Source organism: Pelodiscus sinensis, chromosome 5 (genome assembly GCF_049634645.1).
Source record: "Pelodiscus sinensis isolate JC-2024 chromosome 5, ASM4963464v1, whole genome shotgun sequence".
Taxonomy (NCBI): domain Eukaryota; kingdom Metazoa; phylum Chordata; order Testudines; family Trionychidae; genus Pelodiscus; species Pelodiscus sinensis.
Window position 1 is genome coordinate 8,053,786 of NC_134715.1, and position 24,821 is coordinate 8,078,606.

The 24,821-nt window shown below is 43.0% G+C and overlaps 1 protein-coding gene across 2 annotated transcripts in view; it reads right to left on the reverse strand.

Annotated features, from left to right (window-relative positions):
• CCDC158 (coiled-coil domain containing 158) overlaps positions 1–24,821 on the reverse strand; it is a 61,002-nt gene that overhangs the window by 4,575 nt on the left and 31,606 nt on the right. The window contains exons 15-25 of one of the 2 annotated variants that reach the window (XM_075929437.1): positions 24,265–24,417; positions 23,704–23,816; positions 22,377–22,535; positions 20,125–20,217; positions 18,229–18,351; positions 11,850–12,013; positions 10,238–10,297; positions 8,285–8,344; positions 4,588–4,655; positions 3,439–3,651; positions 2,755–2,778 (exon numbers count right to left, since the gene is read on the reverse strand). In XM_075929437.1, coding sequence (XP_075785552.1) covers positions 2,755–2,778; positions 3,439–3,651; positions 4,588–4,655; positions 8,285–8,344; positions 10,238–10,297; positions 11,850–12,013; positions 18,229–18,351; positions 20,125–20,217; positions 22,377–22,535; positions 23,704–23,816; positions 24,265–24,417 — 1,230 coding nt within the window. The remainder of the gene's footprint in view (positions 1–2,754; positions 2,779–3,438; positions 3,652–4,587; positions 4,656–8,284; positions 8,345–10,237; positions 10,298–11,849; positions 12,014–18,228; positions 18,352–20,124; positions 20,218–22,376; positions 22,536–23,703; positions 23,817–24,264; positions 24,418–24,821) is intronic. The other variant, XM_075929438.1, reaches the window with a different exon arrangement.

The following is a 24,821-nucleotide window of genomic DNA, read 5'->3' on the forward strand; positions in this document are numbered from 1 at the left end:
ATCTGTTTTGGATCACAAAGAAAAAAGAAAAAATCCAGGGGGCTGGATTTAATGCATCTGAGGATACTGAGTTGGCAGATGTCATTGCAGAGCCTTTGGCTATTATCTTTGAAAACTTGTGGAGATGGGAGAGGTCCCAGGCAATTGGAAAAAGGCAAACGTAGTGCCCATCTTTAAAAAAGGGAAGAAGGACGATCTAGGGAATTACAGACCAGTCAGCCTTGGCTCAGTCCCCAGAAAAATCATGGAGGGGATCCTCAAGAATCCATTTTGAAGCATTTGGAAGAGAGGAAAGTGATCAGGAATTGTCAACATGGATTCACCAAGGGCAAGTCGTGCCTGACCAACCTGATTGCCAAATGATGAGGTAACTGGCTCTGTGGATGTGGGGAAGTCAGTGGATGAGATATACCTTGACTTTAGCAAAACTTTTGATACTGTCTCCCACAATATTCTTGCCATCAAGTTAAGGAAGTATGGATTGGATAAATGGACGGTAAGATGGATAGAAAGCTGGATAGTTTGTCGAGTCCAATGGGTAGTGATCAACGGCTCAATGTCAGATTGGTGGTCAGTTTCAAGCGGGGTGCCCCAAGGATCGGTTCCAGGAACTGTTTTGTTCAACCTCTTTATTAATGACCTGGATTAGGTGATGGATTGCACCCTCAGCAAGTTTGTGGATGACACTAAGTTGGGGGAGAGGTAGATATGTTAGAGGGTAGGGGTAGGGTCCAGAGTGACGTAGACAAATTGGAGGACTGGGCCAAAAGAAACTCATGAGGTTCAACAAGGACAATTGCAGAGTCCTGCACTTGGAACGAAAGAATCCCAAGCACTGTTATAGGCTAGGGACCGACTGGCTAAGCAGCAGTTCAGCAGAAATGCACCTGGGGATTACAGTGGATGAGAAGCTGGATATGAGTCAACAGTGTGCCCTTGTAGCCAAGAAGGCTAACCGCATAGGATGCATTAGGAGGAGCACTGCCAGCAGATGTAGATAAATGATTATTCTACTTTTTTTTGCACTGGCAAGGCCACATCTGGAGTATTGCATCCAGTTCTGGGCCCCCCACTACAGAAAAGATGTGGATGCATTGGAGAGGGAGGGTGATCAAAATAATTAGGAAGCTGGAGCACATGACCTATTAGGAGAGGCTGAGGGATTTGGGCTTACTTAGTCTGCAGAAGAGAAGAGTGAGGGGGGATTGGATAGCAGCCTTCAACTACCTGAAGGGAGGTTCCAAAGAGGATGGAGAGAGGCTGCTCTCAGTAGTGACTGATGGCAGAACAAGGAGCAATGGTCTCAAGTTACAGTGGGGGAGGTCTAGGTTGGATATTAGGAAAAAACTATTTCCCTAGGAGGGTGGTGACGCACTGGAATGGGTTCCCTAGGGAGGTGGTGGAATCTCCATCCCTAGAGGTTTTTAAGTCCTGGTTTGACAAAGCCCTGGCTGGGATGATTTAGTTGGAGTTGGGCAGGGGGCTGGGCTTGATGATCTCCTGAGGTCTCTTCCAGCCCTAGGATTCTATGATACTATAACTTTCAGGCCTAGAGGAAAGGGTTCTCCAATTCTGGCCATTCAGATGTAGCCACAAACATGTGTCAGGGGACTTAGCTTAGTGGGCTGATTGGAAGGTGCTGCACTTTAACGCATGGTTTCTTCTGGCCTTAAAATCTATGATGTGGAACTGATTGCCCTGCAACCAAGGAGGTAGGTAGAAAGAGAGGGGTGGGTGTTTGTATGTGATGTTCCCCCGATGAAAGAAGAATCATTTGCTTTTATCTCATTGCCAAAAGGAAGAATCAGGACTTCTTTTGAAAACAACCCCTCCTCAAAAGCCCAATGACAACGTACTGGCCAAAGGGGGCCCTCTTTTTTGCCTCTCTCCAAGGAAGTGCTGTTTTCTCAGCTCCTACTGAGGAAGGAATAGGATTGTCTGTCTACCTGCCACAACAGGAATTTGCCAAAACTGCTCTCTGCCAGATGGAGAGAAGGAACCTGTTTGTCCAAATTACCTTTTGGGTAACTTATTTCTTCAAGTATTCAGGAACTGCTGTCTTAGGAATGTGGCAGCAAATCTCTTGCATGGAGTTTTGATTGGATAATGACTGTAGAATTGAGTTCTGGTAAATTGTATGTTGTTCTGATTTAATAAGGGAAGGCCACGTATTCCAGATTTTTTAAAGCTATAGTTGATTTTCAGTTATGTTTATCTCCCTTTCTCTTCAAATCTGTTTTATATTCTGCATTGTCAAGTTTAGTTTTAGAAGCACTTAACTTATATACAGTCACTGGCATTTTTAAAAGCACTCAGTGTTGGCCTAATTGCTGCCAATGAAATCAACGGGATCTACTTTCAGGGATGCAGAATTAGGCCAACACTGAATGCTTTTGAAGATCTCATCCCAATTGTTTCCTTTCAGTTTTGTTAATGTTTTGTTAATTTCCCATGTGGCTTTAATGGGATATAGTACTTCACTTTCTATCCTAACCTGGCGTATGTTAATCATAAGCACTCTTAAACAATTGCTGTGATGCACTTCAGGGTGTATACACTACAGGAAGTGTTTCTCTTCATATGGGCTCTAGCCATACAGCACTTCCTAAATGTTGAAGCATTTTGTCATTTAAATGAATGCAGTGTGAAGTGAGAAAATCGGTAATAACTGAGATGGATTTTAGAAAGGTGAGCAGGTTTGTGAACTCTAGAACACAGCTTTGAAACAAATGTGCGTAATGGAATCATACTTATGAGAACTGGGAGTGAAAGAGACACCTGTTTAAAAAGAAAAACGTAATTTTGAGAATTGCCGCTGCTTATATTGAGCAAAAAGGGACAATTTAAATGGTTAAATATTACAAAGGCAAAAATGAGAGATATTTCTGAACATTTAAAAACGTTGCCCTCATAGACCAGTGTTTCTCAACCAGTGGTACAAGAAAGCTCAAGGGTACTCGAGAGAAGTCTGGGGGGTACGTTAACACAACTGAAATTTGGAGAAAATTGATTTTTTGTGTTAAGTTTTACAGCGCTTTATTATTTTTGTACTTTTTACACCCAAAAATTTCATCGTCCGCCTGGCTACGATTAAGTTGTTTAAACAAATGTGTTGCAATGGTAGAAAAAAATTGTGTGTGTCTGAAAACTGTAGGTACTGGGGAGTACTTATAATTTTTTTAAAAGGGTATTTATAACTTTTTTTAAAAGGGGGGTATTTATAACTTTTTTTAAAAGGGGTACTTTATAAAAAAACATTGAGAAACACTGTCATAGACCATATAACACAACATCTGTGTACGGCAGAATAGCTTCTCTGGTCTCGGTAGAGTTACAATTGAGATGTATTCAGCCTAGTGTTTGTAATTTACTACAGTCATGATTCAGGAGAAAAAGGCCAGCAGAGTTCTCTTGACTGGAGGAAGGGGCCAAACTTACTTTTCTGGGCAGCTGTAGTTGTCACTTCCATTGCGCCTCCCTTCCTCAACGATGGTCGATGGTCTGCTGAAGTACTAGGGCCAGCCTTCAGGTCATCTAGTGGAGCAGTTAACAGCAAGTGCACTGGAGACCTGTCTTTGTATCTCTCCTCCTGGGAGAACTTCTTTGGGGAAGAGGCATATTGAGGAGCGGCAGTGAAGATGGATGGGCTTGCTAGAAAATCAACATAGTGCAATTTGAATAAAAGCTCATCTGATACTCTTAATGTGAGTTCTGCTATGCCACCATTTCATAATCCTGTTCTCTTCATTGCGCTCTGTCATCCTTCCCCTTTTTCATCAGCAGCCAGGACTATAGCGCCCACCTTACTCTCTATCCCAGAGACCAGAGGGTGGGAGGGGATAGCGCCTTTGCAAGTCCCATGTACTATTGCTGCATGGACTGTCAACTGGAAGATGGCTTGTACCTTTTCCCTAGGTGAATAGGGCGAAATATGCATCCACTGGCTACTTGTGTCTATTAGGGACATTAAGTAATGGTTAATTTCCATTGATTACTTGATTAGTCAGTAAGGGTGTTAGCTGGCTCATGCTGACTCAGGGACCGCTGCAGCTCCAGTTTTTAAATGTAGTAAGAGTCCCCAGCTCCGGGTCCTGCTCCCCCCTTGCTGCCTCTGATACAGAGGCAGCAAGGGGAGGGGGGAAGCGAGTAGTTGAGTAGTGCCTAAATGTGGGCACCCAAGCTGTAAAACGTTGGCCTTTGTAATTACACACGGTCACTACTTCTAACCAAGGCTTGTTATGGACATTTTTTTTTGTCGGGTGGGAAGAGAGTCATGGGAAAAAACATAGTAACCACAGTAACTTCCTGAAATTCCTCTAGAACTGGGACAATAGCTAACTGCAAAGCCCTCCGCTTTTCCATTCTTAGTAAGCTGATGTCACTCTCAGAGCTGACCTATTAACAACAAAATGCATGTGGAGAAGCACTCTGATAAGTGCTTTAGCTTTTGTAACTAGCTCCCGCTAAGAAACATTGTAACACTTACCTCTGGAAAACACTCGTTTCCTGTCTCTATACAATTCTGCTCTATCCCAAGCCACACCTACCTGAAACACGCATTCTTTAGCGCAGCCAGCAAAAACTTACCAGTGGACGTGAAAGACATGGTAACAGTTGGGTGCTCAAGGTCCGAAACATGTAAAGTTAAAGGCTCCCTGCAAGCAGAACAACGGCAAGACTAGCATTCTGAAAGTGCCATGAGGAGGGGTTGCCCCACAATGACCAAGTGAAGCATTACATGCATATTAGAAGTCTCATACACAAACATGAAAGTTACAGGGTGTTTGCAGGATTCAAATGAACTGACTTGGAGGGATGAAAGAATGATCACAGCTGTAGCGTGCTCAGGCATTTAAATTATCACAGCCATAGCGTGCTCAGGCATTTAAAGCTCATGCAATTTTTAGCATAATGTAAACACTAATGGTATGGCCTCACACTTGCACATAGCTCAGTCCATGGGAGAATACTGAAGAGGTGCACTGTGGCCATATCTCTCACCACAAAGGAACATGAGTGTTTGTGTATGTGAGAAAGTGTAGCCCAGCAGCGGGCAACGTTGCCTGGAGAGCAAGGGGTGCTTATGTTGCTGGGAGACGTGGAAATTTGCCACGGTCAATGAGCTGCCCTTATACACATACTTACATGTCCACCATAAACATGCTATTTGAGAGTCTCTTCTGCTGACTTTACTGCAAATTAAAGCTGCATACTCTTAGCCATGTTAGTACCTCAGTTTAAGCACTTAAGGCCTGATCCAGTGCCAGCTGAGTTCAATTTAAATTTTTCTACTGACTTCAGTGGGTGCTGGATTAACTCTTGGGTGCTCTTGTACAATATGGGGATTTTTGACTTTTGTAGAGGGCCCATATATTTAGAATACTGGGTTATGTTATATAAAAGATCTAACATATATAATTGCACTCAGTCCACAGACTGGAAACATCAAACCATGAGGAAAAACACACTACAAGCTCTACCTGGAGAGTAAGCAGTGAGTCAAACCCTGAAGTCCTTGCTTAGGTTTTACTCCATTCTTAATTCCCAGGGAGAGTTTTGGCTGCATAAGGGTAGAGTAAAGACTAAGGCTACATCTACACAACAGCCTGGATTGACTCTCTAAGGATACATCTACAGTAGCCCCCTAGATCAATCTAGGGAGGCTAATGAGGGCGACAGAAATTGCAAATCAAGCCCGGGATTTAAATATCCTGTGCTTGATTTGCATGTTCCCAGCCGGGATTCCGATTTAAAGCCCTAACTCAAATTAGCTAGTATTCCTCCTGCAATGAGGTTTACCAGCTGATTTGATTTAGGGGCTTTAAATCAGAATCCCGTTTCACTGCCACCTGTAGATGCAGGCAGTCGCTTCGGGCTAGTCAATTTCTAAAATGGTGACCGGCCGGGAACATGCAAATCAAGCGCGGCATATTTAATCCCCGGGCTTGATTTGCAATTTTGGTCACCCTCATTAGCCTCCCTAGATCGATCTAGGGGGCTAGTGTAGACGTACCCTAAGATTGATTCATTGGTGGTTGATTTAGCAGGTCTAGTGAAGACCCACCAAATCGACTGCAAATTGCTCTCCCATCAATCCTGTTAGTCTACCCCAGACAAGAAGTGTAAGGGAAGTCAACAGGGGAGCTGAGTGGTAACTCCACCTAAGGGACTTATATTCACGTAGCTGAAATTACATAGCTTAAGTCGCCTTTCTGCTGTAGCATAGATGTAGCCTACAGTGCTGATCTTGCAAAGTGTCCTATATGGGCTGACTTTTGTGTCCATGAAGGCCATACTGAAGTCAGTGGGGTGCCAGGCAAAAATAGGGGTCAGTCTGCAAGGAGCTTCATTGGATTGGATGGAGCTTTGCCAATGGTCTGCCCACACACAACAAATGGCCGGAACAGGGTCTTTGTGCAGAGTTGAGGGGTTAAACCCAGTCAGAAATACAACTGCCAGAGCTGTGCAGTAATCTTGCTGTAGAATTCATACTGTAAGTGGGGAGGGCTGCTCAGAGCCTAAAGCAGTATAACTCCAGCATAGTGATATAAATAGTTGATACTAGCATCACAAAATATTGTCATGAGCAGCTTATTTCAACATTTATGCACTAGCTACTTCAGTGCTTTAGGTATCGGCAGCATTTGAGTGATAATCCTTTCCCCTTTATCCGTGCTATTGTATAAATAGTACCTGCAATAGTTGAGTTTTAATTAGGGCACACATTTTATGAATGGAGTTCTCAACACCACTGGTAGTTGTTCCATACGTATGTCAACGTTCTAAGTAAGCAGTAATGACAAGTACTCTGTTTATGATAAGTTTACTATATTTAGTAGGCTACACATGCAATTCCTGGTGTAACAGCCCTGAATTTACTCCAGACTGTCTGTAGCACAGTGTATTTGATATAGAACTGTTCAGGTTCACATCTCGGTGTGCTCTCCTGCTTTTGATTCTTCCTTGTTTGAGGAATGTTATCTTACTAGTAATAAGGAGGGTTGCATGGTATGAAATGGTGAGATCAACATGCATACTCTGATGATGTTGGGGTTACATGAAGCATAGATATGTAGCAATTCAATTACAATACATTAAAATGCAAAAAAGTGGCTGTTTTTTTTTTTTTACTCGTGTACATTTATATTCATCGATCATTTTATCAATTGATAATCTACTGCTAGTTATTTTCTCTTGACCTTTTGACAGCAAAAAAGGAAATCCTGAGGAAAATCTATTGCTTTGTCAGAGAAAATAAGTTGATGAATCTGGCCGGAAGGATTTACAGAGATAAAAATATAGCCTGTAATCCAGCACTGAGATTTTTTATTCAATAGCAATGTGTGGTGGATATTAGAACAGAGAAAGCAGATAACTACATCCATCATTTCCTGGTATGTTTCAATGTATAGACTGAGAACTGATTTACTGTACTACTAATATCAACTGACGAATAAGGGGTTTGTTTTGCAAATGGGGTGGTAAGAAAGACTAAAACATGCCTTCCAACCAGTGTCTGGAAAGCTAGATCAAATCATTTTGTTATCTGATTGAATTATTCAAGTGTTTCATTTTGAAAGGAAAGTTCATTCATTGTTTTGTCCCTCAGCTATGATTTACGGCCAGATTCCAATATCCAAAGTCATGTTGACTTGTACCATACTCCACATACTGTTCCACTTTTAAATCACCAGAACCACTTTTCAAGTAAAGTAACACTTAACATGAGGAAAAGTATTGTAATCTGGCCCTAAATGGATTCCAGAAAAAAAAATTTCATGATTTCTGGATTCTCCCAGTTTTCTGGATTTCTGTGTCTTGGTGCTAGGATACTAATGGTCTGATTTTCAGAGAGGCAGAGCAACTGGTGATTTAAATGGGACTTGTAGCACATCCACAATTCCATCATTAGTGCTTGGCATTTTAAGTCTATAACAAGCACTGTTAGGGCCTGTTTCTGAAGCAGAATCACCATGAGAAACTTCTCAACCACACTAACAATAATCTGTAAATAGCTTTGCAACAACTTCATACTGCCATACAGCCTGAAGTGGCACTGACTTTAATGGGGTTGAACCGGGTGTAAATCAGCACTGAATTGGCCTGATCATGTTTATTACACTGTTTCCAAGAAGTCTGAAAGCTAAAAAGCAGAAGAATAACTCAACTGAACAAAGCGGTCACCTCCTACAAACAAATAACAAAGATAATGAGACCAACATAAATGCCTTGATGCTATTGGGGTTACATGCAGGGAACTCAGTTAAGTCTCTTCACTTCTCACCTGCTGAAAGTATCCTGCCCCAGACTGCTTTGAGGAGTGGAATCTCTCACGGCAGTATCTCTGTATGGAAAGACATACGCCAGTTAAAACCTCTTGGAATGTTACTATCGGAATGCCGATTTCCCAGGATGTAGCAGTTTGCAGCAGTACAACATCCTGATCTGAAGACAAAGTTGCTAACATGTTATACACATTCATCAGACCCATTAGCTATTTGAGCTACCATGCCAAAACCAGCCGTGCAGCCATAGCGGCATGGGCAGCAGCTCGGGCTCAGCACCCAAATCCAAACCTACCTGATTTTGGGTGAGTAGCCTGAACAGGGCATTCTCGGCTTTTGCTCCCAGGCTGTGGAATTCTCTTCCACGGGATATTCGCACAGCGCCAATGCTAGCGTTGTTTCGGCGTCAGGCTAAAGCCACCCTTTTTACTCGTGCTTTTATTAATGTTTGAGTCTGTATGTGTGTGTTCCTCCTCTCGATACGTTTTTAGCTGGTTATGTCCCTCTGAGGTCTCATATTTTAAATTTTTATATATATTTGTATTTTTTTGTTTGTTCTTGTAAGCCGCCTTGAATATTTTAAATAGAAAGGCGGGGTAAAAATATGTAAATAAATAAAAAATTTAAATAAACCATGGCCTGTGCAACCCCAGCCACACTTCCATTTTTAGCATGCTAGTTTGAGCAGAACTCCCATGTCTACCTGCCCATGCTGGTTCCCAACAGCAGTGTGCACTTGCTCTTAAGGGGAATTGGGATCAACTTTGCCAGTGACCTAGCAGCTATTTGTCAGCAGGTCCTTATTTGGCAACTCAATTCTACCTAGTGATCTATCTGTGAAAGGGAGAGAAAGAAACTAGATTAGGAGAGAAGAGAACTCTGTTAGGCTATGTCTACACTAGGGCTGTGTCCAGACTCAGGGTTTTTTTCGGAAAAAGTAGCCTTTTTCCGAAAAAACTTCACCTGCGTCTAGACTGCAGCTGCGTTCTTTCGAAATTAAATCGAAAGAACGCGGCTTTTCTTTCGACGGCGGTAAACCTCATTTTACGAGGAAGAACGCCTTTTTTGAAAGTGCTCTTTCGAAAAAAGGCGTTCTTGAATGCAAACAGGGGTTTTTCAAAAGAGAGCATCCAGACTGCCTTTCGAAAAAGCGGCTTGCTTTTTCGAAAGTTCCGCTTGCAGTCTAGACGCTCTTTTTCGAAAGAGGCTTGCAGTCTAGACATAGCCTAGGAGATTATTTTTAATGTACTAAGTTTAACTTCTGGGCACCCAGTTTTAAAAATTTGAAGTTACATGTCCTCACTACAGGGAAGAATCAAATGTAGTCCAAAGCAGGCTCTGTTAATGTGGAGTAGGGATGTCAAGATGTGGTTAATTGGCTAATCAAGTAGTCGATAGAATTTTTATCGACTACTAAATTACTCAATAAGAGAAGGCAGCCTGGTTCAGTCCCAGCTCGTGCTCGGTCCGGGACCTACCCCCTTTGCGGCTCTGCAGTTTAAATGTACTAAGAGCTGGGCCGCCTGCCCACAATATCAAGATCTATTATCTATAAAACAATGTTGACTGACATTAATAATGTTACTTTGTATTAGCTGAGTCCCATGTCTGCCACTCTTTTTATCTTGACAGGGATTGATGTGAGAGTAACAGGCCTATAATTACTTGGGTCATCCCTTTTATCCTTCTTAAAAATTGGCACAATAGCTTTCCTCTAGTCTTCTGGAACATCCCCATTGGTCCAAGACATTGAAAATCAACATTGATGGTTCAGTGAGCTTCTAAGCCAGCTCTTTTACACCATTTGGAAGCAAGTTATTTGGACTTGCCAATTGAAAGATGTTTAGCTTTAGTTGTTTCTACTGAACATACTCCAGAGAAGCTAGTAGGCCAATTCCTGGATTGTTTGTAAAAGTCTGGGACATTATCAGTCAAATGACACTGTTTCTTACCGGCTGTAAATATCTGGTCGCAGGCTGCATGTACCAGCAGGTTCTCTACTCACAGTGTCTCTGTATGGGAAAAATACACCACAGTTAACAATATCAAGAAAAAACACCACTATTGGGGTTGGTAGATACCTTCACTTTCTGAGGATTATTTAGTTCTAGAAAGGAATCTCCAGTCCTCATGTCAACTTTTATGGGGAAAAAAGTATCACACAAAAGCTATGTCTAGACTGCAAGCCTCTTTCGAAAGAGGCTCTTTCGAAAGATACTTTCGAAAGAGCCTCTTTCGAAAGAGAGCGTCTAGACTGCACGTTGAAATTTCGAAAAAGCGGCTTGCTTTTTCGAAAGAAAGCATCCAGTGAGTCTGGATGCTCTCTTTTGAAGAAGCCCTATTTACATTGAAGAACGCCTTCTTTCGAAAGAGGAACTTTCAAAAGAAGGCGTTCTTCCTCGTGAAATGAGGTTTACCGCCATCGAAAGAAAAGCCGTGTTCTTTCGATTTAATTTTGAAAGTACGCGGCTTGAGTCTGGACGCAGGGGAAGTTTTTTCGAAAAAAGGCTACTTTTTTCGAAAAAACCCCTGAGTCTGGACACAGCCAAAGTGACAAATCTTTCCAATGAAACTGTTCTTTGCAAAATGTCAAAGATTTGTGGTCCTTTTGGTAGATATTGAAAACCATTTCTTTAACTTATGGCTGAATTAGTAACAAAAAAACAAAACAGTGGTTTATCTCACTTCCATCAGAAAGATACAACACAAACAATCATATAATCCAGACATCGGAAAATCAACACTATTAATTCCACTGTGTTCTGAAACATTCTTCTCTTGACATGACTGTGAAGACTCTCAAGAGGTTTTGATGCTGAATTACTGATGACGCTGATTTTTTTTTCCTCAATCAAAACAGTCCCTCAACCAAAAAAGCATGAGAACATGATATATGGGATGTATGACTGGTCTCACAAGCCCCAATTTTACATGTTGTGCGAGAAAATTATTTTTGAAATAAGGAATATATTCTAATTCAAAGTCATGAATGATGTTCACCTTTAGAAACTGTCTGTTTCTGGCCAGAGCATCAGGCTTTCACAAGAAATGCTGCGGGGTTGATTTGTTAGTTAACATGATCATGGACGTCATTAAGGCATGAAGAAACCATTTGCTTGTCTCCCAAATGAAAGGATACATCCGCAATACAGAAGAAGGGGGCTCACAAATTATATTAAAATCTGAAATGCTTACATGAAATGTAAATCAACAAAGCATCACTGGGGTGCAACGGATGCAGTCATTTTCTAGTTCCATCACAGCCATTGTTCTCATCATCAGCTTGTGATAGGGATTCAGTAGACAATGGAGCAGATACCTTGCCTATCTTTTTAATTTGGGCCACCATTCTCTTTCTGCACTCTTATAAATACTCTTACTCCTCTCCCAGAAAGTGGCTAATGAATTTGAGCAATATGGCCAATCTCTCCGGGTACCTGGAGTTCAGTGCTAAACCCAGGTTTCCTGTCGAGTAGCATCTTGGACTGCTCCCAGAGCATTTGGGCAGACATATTTTAGTTTCAGAAGGCTATATAAGTCCAGAGTCATTTACATGCTTCTTACATTGTGTTCCTCAAGGAAGCTAAAGGTGACTCTCGCCTGCCATCGCTGTCTTCCTTACTGAGAACCATGGAGGGAATCTCATCAATCGTACTTCTCAATTCCTGGAGAAGCCGCTTTAAATCTCGCAGTGGGTCCTCCTTCACAATGCCTGGCTTGGGTGGCATCTGAATTAAATATTCATTCATAAAAAAATGTAAATGGCAATTTAACTTTCCAGAGCCTATATATACCCAGCTAATGACAGACATTTCTTTTTTCCTCTTAGTTATTTAGCTCTTTTAGCTTTTTTTAATGGAAGGTATATGGAAATTTAATCAAAATACTTTATATATATATATATATGACTATATTATATCCTAACATGTGCCTCTTTCAGAATATTGTAAAGAAAAAAAATGCAGCATGATTATATACACAGTACTGCAAATTTTTGCCTTCACTCAATGAAAAGTCAATTCTGTATTTATTACATTTTATTAAATTCAACATTTTCTTTTCTCCTGGTTGTGCAATGTGTGGCCCTAGGCCTTAGTGAACTCTAGTCAAACCCTGCTCTGAAGACAGAATTATTAATTTCCTCATCAGCTTTTCTCAGGTACTCCTCACTACAGTGTACGAGGCCTTGTCTACACTGAGAGATAAGGTTGAATTTATTAAAGTCAGTTTTCTAGCATCTGATTTTGTAAAGTCAAGGTGCATGTCCCCATTGTGTGTAAGAGTTTGACATAGTTTGACATAATGCATCCCCAGTGGGGTGGCTACCGTTGACTTTGAGAGCAATGCACTGTGGGTAGCTACCCTACAGTTTCTGCTGCACCTTTGCATCGTGGGTTATGCTCCCAGTGCACGCTGGGACCAAAATTGTGCAGTGGATGGTTCTGGGTACATATTGTCAGCATCCCAGAATGCACTCACCCCTCCCTCCCCAGCCCGCTTGAGAGGAAAGACAGTGTCCAGTAACCATGCTACACAATCACATCATAAGCATCCAGGAACCCAGCCCTGCAATCAGCCACGGTGCCAACTTTGCCCTCATATCTATACAAGCAAATTCATCACTGGAGCCAACAACATAAGCTATCAAATCAGAGGATCATTCAACTGCACATCTATGCCATCAAATGCCAGCAATGCCCCACTTTAATATATATTGGACAAACTGGACAGTACCTACGAGAGAGAATTAATGGACACAAATCAGATATACGTAAAGGGAACATATAGAAATCTGTTGGAGAGTACTTCAATCTACCTAATCACACTTTAAAAGATTTCCAGGTGGCTGTCTTGTCCAAACCAATTCTACAAGTCAAATACACAGAGAGGTGTTGGAATTACAATTCATCCAGAAGTTCAAGTCTCACGCTGATGGCCTCCATCCAGATGAGGGATGGCTGGGACATTATCAACCTAACATTCAATGAAGGTGCAAACAGCTCTTTGTCTGTGTAGATTCTTGCGTTAGTACTCTTCCTAGCTATTGCTATCCTTTGATCAGCTTCTTTTTAACTATCCAATCTTCAGGTGCTTATAGATGACCAGTTCTGCCTACTTGTTTTTCCCTTTGATATTTTCTTACCCTCTGCTCCTTGTTTCCCGCCCCCCCCCCCTTCCCCACTCTCCCTTCTCCTCTATTTATTTTGGGTCTGCACATCCTAAACTCAAAACTCGGGTCATCCGAAGAAGTGGGCTGTGCCCAGGAAAGCTCATGATACTATCTATATATTGTGTTAGCCTATAAAGTGCTACCAGACTCATTTGTTGTTTTTTAAGTTTAATAAAGAGACCGTTGCTCAGAAATCATGCTTTTTTATTTAGGGAACACAGGGAAGTAGGGGCAGAAAAGGAATTCAGGACAGAGCTTTGGGAGGGGGGAAGAGAAGGGAAAGTGGCGTATTATAATCCCCCTGTGCAGAAATCACAGGTGTGAGGAGGACAGCCTTTTGCCCTAGGATGCATGTGTGGGGTTGTGTGAGGTTTCCCTTGATTCCCTTGCAGCATTCCAGGGCCCCTAGAAGAGGAGGCTATGGAATCTGGGTAGGAGGGAGTGTGGATGCCTGTGCATGTGGCTGTGCAGGAAGTCTGCCATGCGGGTCATCACATCTGCCATAATAGCCAAGACTCTCCTGGTTCTTCATTTCGGGCTCCCTGCTTGCTCTCCTGTCCTCACGCTCTGTTCGCATCTCTTGCGGCAGCACATTCTTCCACTCACTTAACTGCTCTCTGTCCAAGTGGGTGGACTGATTTGCTCCTTGAACATGTCATCCCCAGTGTGTTTTCACCTCTGGCTTTGTGCTAGCTGGACAGCTGGAGGAGCCAGGGAGCCTGCAGCACACATGCTGCCGCACCCACTGTCATGAAAAATGAAGGGCAGACTTTACAGGAGATGAACTGTCGAGTGTAAAACCTAATCTCTGAGCCTAAAGGGAGGTCTGTCTCAATGCCATAGGAATGTGTTATGTTCAAGGCCACAGTTATGCATTTAAGCACCCATTATGCAGCAGGTATCCCAAAGAGATCCTAGGGGAGGAGCTGGACTTGTTTTGGTGGCAGGCATGGTAAAGGACAGGTTGGGACTCGAGCCTACAGGGTGGATGGGGTCTGGTGTGGTGACAAGGCAGGGCAGGGGCTCAGGCAGTGACCGAAAGTTCAGCACCCCTATTTGCTGGGAGAATGCAACTTTCCCTTCCTGCAGGTGTATGCGGGCAGGATAGGGGAGGAGGTCCAGGTGGTGTGGACTCACGTGGACACTGAGGAGCCTCTAGGTGGAAGGGGGGCTGGGTGTGAGGGCATGGCAGGGGCTCAAGCCATGCTTCATTGGGGATGAGCAAAAGGAGGTTTACTGCTGAGGCATCAGTTAATAGGTTTCCCTACTTCATCCAGGTTGCCACGTGCAATATCAGTCTTCTCCAAATTGCACAGAGTGATTGGGAGTGGATGCTGACTGAATGTGGCCAGAAACCAGACCGTATGCTGCAATGCTTTGTGTTGCAGTGATGCCAGAGCACTTCCTGCTGGCTTGACGTGGAGGCATGGAAAGGTGTCCTACCGCGGAGAATGGAATAAGGCATGCCTCCCCATTCTCCTCCTTCCACTCTTCCTCATCCACACTGTCCCCCACGCTGCTGCCCGAGATGTGTCTTGGGAGGAATCCACAAACTGGCTTGGGAAACTGGTCAGGTCCCCCTCTAGGATTCCATGACACTGGTCATAAAATTGGCATGTTTGTGGTGATGACCCAGACCATCCATTTGCCTCCCTTGTCCTCTGGTACACCTGCCTCGGCTCCTTTATTTTCACGTGGCACTGCTGGGAATCCCTGGCCTATCCTTTCTCATCCATGCCCTTTGCAATCTTGATATAGATATCTGTGTTTCTTTTGCTGGGTTGTAGTTCTGTGAGAACAGATTCTTCTCTCCATACAGCAATGAGGTCCAGGATCTCCCGCCTGCTCCATGCTGGTGCTTGTTTGCAACCCTGGGAATTCATGGAACTCATGGGTCAGGTGTGCTGCGCTCAGGTGTGCAACCTACTCTGAGGTCTGCTTGCCACACTGGCCACACCTGAAATGAAATTCAAATTTTCCCGTGGATTTTCCTGTGCACCTGGAGAGCAGTAGAGTTGAAAGTCCTGGCCAGAGTGGTCACAGCAGGACACCGTGGGTCACCTCCCAGAGGCCAAGACATCAACTTCCACAGCGCTGTGTCTGCACTACCCTAAAGTGGACCAGGCAAGGTCAAATTTACTGTTACTCCTTGTGAAAAGCGGGAGTACTTAAATCAACTTTAACGGCCCTTAAAGTCAATAGAATAGGCTTGGTGGTGTGGACTCACTGTTTAGAAAATCAACCTAATGTGGTTAAGTTTGACCTAAACTTCCAGTGCAGACCAGGCCTGAGTGTTCACCAATATGAATGAATGTATTATCACAACACTCCCGTAAGATGGGGGGCTGGTATTACTTCCATGTTACACACAGTGAGCAGTGGTAAAGGGACTTCAAGGTCAAAAGCTTCCTCTAATTATAGTGTTTATTCTGAGACCCCTACGATCAGATTTTTCAGATTATTTAGCATTGTATAGAACTGTGTATATTGGAAGCCCAAACCCCATTGACTTCAGCTGCAGCTATAATGCTCAGCAATTCTGCAAACCAAGACTCCCGGGGCTCAAGTCAGGCACTATGAAAATGAGGAACATGCTATTAGTGGGCTTGTGCTTCCCAAAGAGAAGGTTGCCAGAGTTCTTTTCAACATGGGCGCAACAGTGCATTTTTCTTTAGCCTCAATGGCTAAACTATTTTGGCTGTAAAGGATTTTTTCCCCTTAAGTCAGCTTGAAACAGACCTGATACAAAAATATTCAGCCTAAATGGTTACAATTTGGTGAAATTATAAGCCTCTAATAATAGAAGATTATCATGTGAAGTGTCACACAATCTTACTAGTGCTGCCAGCCTGCTTAGAATGGCTACGTCTACACTACAATTACACGCCCAACAGCTGGCCTGTGTCAGCTGGCGAGGGCTCAGGGGGCTATTGCAGTGTAGATATTTGGGCTTGGGTGGAGCCTGAGCTCTGGGACTCTGCGGGAGCATTAGGGGGACAAAGTACCAGAGCTTGGGCACAAGCTTGAGTCTGGACATATAAACTGCACTTAAACAGCCCCTTAGGCAGAATCAATTGGCACCGATCTGCAGAGGTTTTTAATTGCAGTGTAGACATACTCAGAAAGGCCAACTGCATGCTGTCTATGACTCCATTGATTTTACTGGAGCCAACTGATTAAACTTGGTTCACATGCTTTCTATACAGAAGAAGGGGCATGTTAGCAAGTGAAGTTGGTAAATAAAACTTTTTTAGTGAATGGCTGCAAGTGATAGAAGGCTAAACTTTGGTCAAAGCTTATTTCGAATTTTCCATCTGCTCTCGGTTCTGAGAAAACTCAGTCGGAAGGAGGTAGCAGTTTCTGCAATCATTCAACGGACAGAGCAAACAGACAATTCATAGGCTAGAGTATACAAACACGCCTTAGCCACAAAATTATAATCCTGTAATGATGTTTTCTCAGCTGCGTGAAAGGGAAACTAGCCCTGATGTAGAGTGATCAAACCATTTCTTTTCTGAAAAACAATAAAAACCTTTTGCACTTGAGCTACTAAAGTGGGGGCATTAGTGTTTTAAAGTTAAATGTCAGCATTTGTTTTACACTGGACCGGGCAAAGATAAAGTGGAATATACTGTAAATAGATAGGGTCCAATTCTGGCCTCACCAGGCCACATCCTCTAGGCACCGGTGCCTGCTACCCACTCCCATAAATCTGTGGACTTGGACAGTATAGCTCCTATAGGAGCTGTGCTATTGGGGTTCCCTTGAGCCACAGCTGTCTCCGTAGGAAATGTGAATGTCCAAGGCAAGCAAGACAGAAAAAATTACTGCAGACTTTCTTGGCAGTACCTCCTATTTCCCCATGGCTAGGTGGATTTCTCTGTGACTTTTGGGCCCTCCCAGCATATGAAAGTAGTTGGGCATGAAGGGGACATGCCAGGTGCAGATTCAGAGAGTTGCTCAAGGCCTTAGTTAAGTGCAATTCCTACTGAGATCAGTGGAACGGTGTGAGGACAGAATTGGTCCTTCAGTACATATTTACTGATTAAAAAATAAAGTGTGCACATAGCAACTGATAAACCCACACTCTGCTGTGTTTTAATGTGTATGAGCTTGATCCAATTGCTGCCAAAGGTAATGCAGACTCCCATTTACCTGGGTAGGAGAAGGGTCATGTCCTTTATGGAGAATCCTATAAAAACTGCTCAGAAAATAATGGAGAATTATTTTCTGCACAAGTTGTAGGTTAAATCCATGATTTAGGTGTATTTAAAAAGAAGGGAGGAAGATTACATAATCTAATATTAATACAAAACCTGCCAAACGAAAAGGAAAAAAATAGAGAATGCCAGTATAGGGAGAAACATTTTAAACATTCTCTTGCAGAATTTGCAGTCCAAATACTTCAGGATTTACCGGTGCATGAGAACCAGAAAACACAATTGGCTGGACGCTGGAAATCCTATTAATCTTTTTTGCATTGTTTGTGCTGAGTTACAACAGAAAGGGAGAAAAGTGGTGTTAGTGAAAGAAGTCAGGATATTTGTTTTAAAAAGTTAGCTAGTTTTTATTGTCCAGCTGCTTTTAAGATGGTCTTAGCTTAATAAAAAGAAAACAAAGAAGTCCAGAATATAAGAGAAATTCTAGGAAATTAGTTAATCCTGATAGGGAAGAATCTTCTTTTGAAAAACCCCAAATGCAAATAACATCTGTTTTTGAACTTCAGCACAACTCGTCGTCATGCCGACTTCACAGTCTAGAGCAGATACTCACGTGCGGAATGAAGCCTGCAAAGGCTTGGGATGGTGGCACAGTTGAGTGGGGATGAGAAAGTGGCAGTATGTGGCGTGGCTTTCCAGAAGTGGAACCTGATGTATATCCTGGGCCCTGTAGCTCCTGAAGAAAAACAGGAGTCATGTGCAAGCAGAAAGAATGGTGACAGATGAAACACTTGGGACATGGATTGTCTTTGTTAGGTGCTTTTTACGGTGTGTTGCACAATGGGACCGTTGTCCAAGATTCTCAAAAGTGACCCATTTAGCCCCATTAATCACACTGAAAACGCTTCCAGCAATTTGCTTTGTGCTCACAATTCCATGCACTGCTGTGGTGCTTCCATCTGTTGTCTAGCTGGGAACCACTCAGGGATAACAATTCTTAGGAGCTGCCACAGGGTGGCTCATCCCTTAAAGCAGGGGTGAGGAGCCTTTTTTGGGTCGGGGGGGGGGGGGGAGGGGGGCTGCTGACCCATAGAAAAATCAGTTGGGAGCCACACAAAATTGAGAAGCAAAATGAGAAGCTCCTGACAGAGAATGAAAAAGACACTTCCCACATTCCCCTCACACACCAGAGCTTAAGGGGGCCCACCCTAGTAGATTCTGTGTGCTCCAGCCCTGTGGCTGGGTGGCAGGGAGGTTGGAGCACCAGTGCAGACTCTCCAATGTGGGGGAGGGGGGAGATCCCTGAATCTTGGGGGCCATATCCAGGTAAGCTGGGGTTGCATCTGGCCCCTGACCTGAGATTCCCCACCCCTGCCTTAAAGGCTGGGGATGAGCCAGGTCTGATTATAGAAAGTGATACCCCTGAGAGAGAACAGGGTGATTGCTGCAGGAGGGGGAGCACAGCATAGCATAGCGAAATTGCAGAGTATGTGAAGGCCTCCTGTGGGGATGACCCTGAGATGAAGGGAGCTGTGAAGGGAGAGAATTCCAGAGATGGGCAGCTTGTGTGGAGAAACTTGGATGGAGTTTGGGCCTGCAGCTACAGGCCAGTACTGGAAGGTTAAACTCCAACTAGGATGAGCTGGGAAGATGGGTTGTGAGAACAAACAGGGACAGAATAAGAGCTCTGGCTAGGAGAGAAGACACCAGAGTTTAATATAGACTCTTATGTAGTGAAGGGCTCTATTTGGGGACCCTGGCATGGTTAAAAATTATTTCTGTTATCAAAGTGGTCATAGGCAGGGGTAATATAGAAAGAGATTGTTTCTGCTACTATGTCAGCCCTAGGCAGGAGTGATGTTAACCTGGAAAAGCATCATCCTCTTATTAAGCCAGCCCTTATTATGCCAGGGTGTGGTCACATCCCTATGAAAGTTGTGTGCAGTTCTTACAGGCTTGCAGATGAGGGCTAACGGGAGAAGTGTGCCTGTGAAGTGATGCATAGTCAAGACAGGGAAATCAGCACTTGGTTGACTTGCCACAAAAAAAATTGCCCCAAATGTTAATGTCAAGTTAAATAGCATTACTGTTCTGGGTGTATTGTTACGTTTTATATATAATTCAATAAAACTCTCCAATTCTAATTTACCTGAAGCTGTCAGAATATTTCAGGAGTATCACAGGGCTTAACTCGAAATAAGCTACGCAAATTGAGCTACGTCAATTGCATATCTTATTTTGAAATAGCTTATTTGGAGCGTCTACACAGCATTTATTTTGAAATAGAGCACTCTTCCTCCGACTTCCCTTATTCCTCATACAATGCGGGGTACAGGAGTTGGAGTAAGAAGTCTCCAGCTTGACAGTATTTTGACACTATTTCGAAATAACTGCCTGCTGTGCAGACATGGACTAAGTTATTTCGGAATAGCACTAGACAGTATTAAAACTGGAATCAAGATGAAGTGCCTATACTTTTCATTCCACATATTAGCTATAAAGAACTTACTTTTACATCCAAAGTGTGTTGTAGTTTGAAGCGCATAGCTTCTTGCTCCTGACATTGTATTATGCACTGACATTCTGCAAATTGCATAGATGCCTGCAAGAGAGAATATGAGATTTTAATTAACCTTTTTTTGTGTGTTCTATTAAATGTTTTAAATCCTTTCTTTCTATTAAGAATACGGGGACATACCAAGACACTTTTTATTTGTACAGAGCCACCAGTGTGGTAGGTGCTTTCTAGAAATAAAAGACCAGATGCTGGCCCTGCAGAGTTTCCAAAGACTGCTGAATTGCCATAGGACCATAGTAACAATGATACCCACACAACAATCTTAGCGAAAGGTGGTATTCCTGTTGGAAAGAATCCTGAACACCTCCGGGATTTGGTAATTCAAGTGTATTAACAGGGCAAATCCTCCTCAGGCTTTGAAGTGGGTGAGGGGGTAGAGTTAGTGACTTGTTTGAATCTCTACGCTTAAATAATACAACTTGTTAAATAAATTGTTTATAGTAGCAAAATGTGGGCAGATATGATAATATGGATCCTGGTGTGGTTTTTTGTTTGTTTTTTAATCGGTAGCAGGCAAGTAAGCAACAGGAGCTGGAGAAGTTTCTGAGCCCAAGCTCTATAGTGGCGGGGAGGGACCTTTTTTGGATCGGGGGGCCACTGACCCACAGAAAAATCAGTCGGGGGCCACACACAAGTGAGAAGCAAAAAAACAAAATCCCCTCACTGATGTGGCCCCTGACTGAGAAGGAGAAAGACCCCCACACACATTCCCCTTGCACGCCAGAGCCTAGAAGGGCCCAACCTTGTTGATTTTGTGTGCTCCAGCCCTGTGATGGGGCAGCAGGGTGGCCAGAGTGCCTGCACTAGCTCCGCAATGGAAGGGGGGGGGCCTGAGCCTCGGGGGATCCAGGAAAGCCAGTGGCCATATCCAGACCCCAGGCCTGATGTTCCCCACCCCTGCTCTACAGTGAGGCAGAGAGAGATGGGGAAGCTCTAGGGAGGGTGTTTTCATTATTCTAATAAATTTCCTTGTTCAGTGTTAGAAGAAACTGAGGTTCTTTGTGTTGTTCTTTACCATGGCCACATGGCAAACAGGGAGCTGATTCTCTGTGTTCACTGAAGAACAGTGAAGTGTGTTCATACCCATAAATAGCTGCCTCTTATTTGCATGGTAGTTTCCATTTCAACCTTCAACTCAGAAATAATTTATGAGCAGCAGGTTGATCAATTACATTGGATGATGTCTACACAGTGGAGGCACTCCAGGGCAGGTAAGATAGCGCCGATCTATCTTGTCTGACCATCTGTGTGATCTTTACCCACTGCTTTAAATAGGCTCTGACTCTGTTTACAGTTAGTTTTTACCCACTCGCTTTCAGACAGCACCAGTCTCCCCTGTGCCTACGCCTTTGTTAGTTGGCTGTATTATTAATGTATATTCTGTTACACCCAACAAAGCTGTGCTAAAAACATTAACAATGCCTGTAGTGTCAGCTGTGAGTCTGATCCATCTTCCCCACTCTCGCAATTGGTCAACAAAATGTTTGTCACTCATAGGTATTTACCACCCCCCATCCAATGACAAAAGTTTTGCCTTGGTAATTGTAAATATGAACGCTGCTTTGTCGGCAGGAGCTTTCTTCTGCTGACAAAGCGAAAGCCACTTGTGGGGGCTAGAAGTATTTTGTCTGCAAAAGTGCTGACAAATGGCATTCACATGTGCTGACTTTTAGCAAGGGGGCTGTGTCGTCACAGCCTTGTTGCTAAAAGCCTATAGTGTACACAGCTGTAGTCTCCCTAGGGATGTGACCTAGGATAGGAGGGGATTGTGATCTGGGACAGGAGATCTGGGAGGAGGTATAGATGCAAGAGGGGGGCATAGGGTTTGGGTATGTTGATGGGGGGAGGCAAAGGTTGGGGAAAGAAGGGGCTGGGGTGCCAGAGGCAGGCTCTGGCCAGGAGACTTACCAGCCAGGAACCAAACCAGCCTGCCTGCCTGTAGAGCTAAAGCTTGAAGAGCTTAAAATGTTTCTCAGCCTGTCTGCCCTACACCTGCACAGCCATGTGCTTGTGTGAATAACTCCCTCCCTCCCTAGGTGCCTCATCCTAATCACCCTGACAGCCACCTTGTCTCTGTCTCCTCTGTCAACCCCACTGGTTCCTTACTGCAGCATGGATAAAAATGCCAATCCCCTTTCTTCATAGGAAGTAGTACAAAAAAGTCTGATGGAACCAAGAGCTACCTTATCCAGAGCTGCCTCCATGTTAGCAATCTTTTCTTTCAAGCGGCGATCCTGTGACCTTAGGATCTCCAGTTCTCCAGCCATCTTGTTATTTTCTGTTGCAATGCAACTCAGTTCTTGGCTTAGCTTATTTTTCTCTTCTTTCAGATAATGCTTCTCCTGCATTTGTAGAGATACAGACCAACATGAATATGAGATTACTAAGGTTATACACATCTCTTTTCAATAAGATTAGTGATTTGAAGTAGTTTATAGTGTTCACAATTTTCAGTGAATCTTTCCAGAAGCTCAGTTATTGTACTTAGAAACAGGAGTTTTCACAAGAGGAAAATGACCCCTCAGAGTTTGGCTGTCACCCCCCAGAACCTTGAACCATTTAAAATCAGAAATTTGAAGTTTTGAGAGTACATGCGCGCACACATGCTCCACAGTTCACTTTTATAAGCTCTTCCATTGCCCAATACCAAAGAAAAACCTGTCAAACTCCACACAGCTGACGAGATCTAAAGCTAGCAGAGGAGGATGAACTGCTGTGACCACTTCTACGTGATTATCCAGTCAACTCTACTAAATCACTTATGTGTCTTGGAATCACTAGAGAGAGCTTCACTATTAAGAAACTGCTAAGCAGAACCTACCAAAACTTGAAATGCCGAGAATCTGATTTATGACAAAACCTGCTAAACAGTCTCCAAAGCAAGCACCCGGTCTGGCATTATCGTATGAACAATAATGTTTAAAGAAAATATGAAAAGTTAGTGTAGCTGTCTGACAATTTTTGTCAATCAGGGTATGTTAGCTAATAAATATAATAATTGCCTGCTACTGAGTAGAACAAACCCAAATCACTTTTGGGTGGATTTTTCAGATAGGAGCAAGTATCTTAAACTCAGCAGCAAACAAAACTGGAAGGTAAAAGTAAGGATAAGCACCAAGGGCCAGATTCAGAGGGATGTGCAAGAAAGGGAAGTCAGTTGGTAATAGGGCTTGAGTCTAAAAGAGTTTATAAGTAATTAAGGGCCTGATTCTAATTTACACCAAAGTTACCTTAAGCTGCTCTGGCAGTAAATTATATTTACACCCAGTTTAGGGCTCTTTTACATCACTAGAGAACTTAGTGCATATGAGAATTAGGCCCTAAGTCTAAGGGAATCTAAGTCTGGAGACCGACTGATTGATGTAACATAGAACTGATGGAAGCCAAATGAAGGTGTAACTAATACTCCCTTTGGTCTCTCTTGGACTATCCCCGAATTTGGCCCTGGATCTCTACTTGGAACTATTTATCTAAATATAGTTAAATACTTTTACTTGGAGCTCTTGTGACCTTAGTTGCATTTGTCATTGCCTCCTCCAAGAATTTAATCTTGCTCTGCAATGCATCTATCTGTCCTCTCTTGGCTGTGATTTGCTTCTGCATCCCCATTGCAACTTTCATAGCTGTAAAAGACAAGTTTCCCAGTGGATTAGTCCTTTATGAACAAAATGGAACAGGCATGATATTTTCTGTGTTCTTATTTAGAAATCAATTGTCAATAATACACTAAAAACGGACTATGGGCTGGGATCCTGTTGTCCTTATATGAGCAAACTTCCCAGTAGGGTCAACAGGCGTTTTGCCTAGATGGTGACTGTGATATCAGTACAAATAGTAGAATCTAAACTCATACTTTGAGGAAATTCAGCTCCAAATTTCCTGACTTAATTTGATCCCTAGTAAACCATAAAACAACAAAGTGTCTGCATATGTCACTGTTTTTACTCCTTTTATAAAATATTTGAAATACCATTAATAAGTTCTATTGAAGGAATAAATATATGTATATATTCCTCTTGTTTAAAAGACCCCTCCCCCCCAAAAAACCCTTAAAAACCCTTCCAAAGTTACCATGGCCATCGGATCCTTCCATAGTCTTTAAAGTGGCTCTGGTTTGTTCCAGTTCAGCTTGGGCAGATTTCAATTGCATTCTGAGTTTGCTTATGATACCTTCCATCTCTTCACTTTTGTCTCGATAATTCCTCTTTACATTTTCATATTCCTCTGTTCAATGTAAGCACATTGAATTGAACGAAAGTGCAAAGTGACCTCCAAATCAACCACCTGTTACTCAAAGGTTATAGAGATGGGCTGTTTAATCCCTTAAAAGAAATATTTATGCAATTAACCTAGAAAAGATGCTAACAAATTGAACAAGTTCTGTTCCATTGCATTGCTATGATGTAATCAGAAGCCTGCTTTTTACTGGAACAAAATGAGATGCATTTCCTAGCTATTCTCTAAAGTTACCATTCTACAGTATGACTGTAAAGCTATACTTCTTCACTGTGTGCTGCTCAGGAATCAGACTGCCCATCGCTAGCTGGTGTAGGCATAGCTATAAGCGAGACAAAATATTTGACCTGTGCCCATGCTGTCAAGGTTTTTTTTTCACAACTCCAACCCGC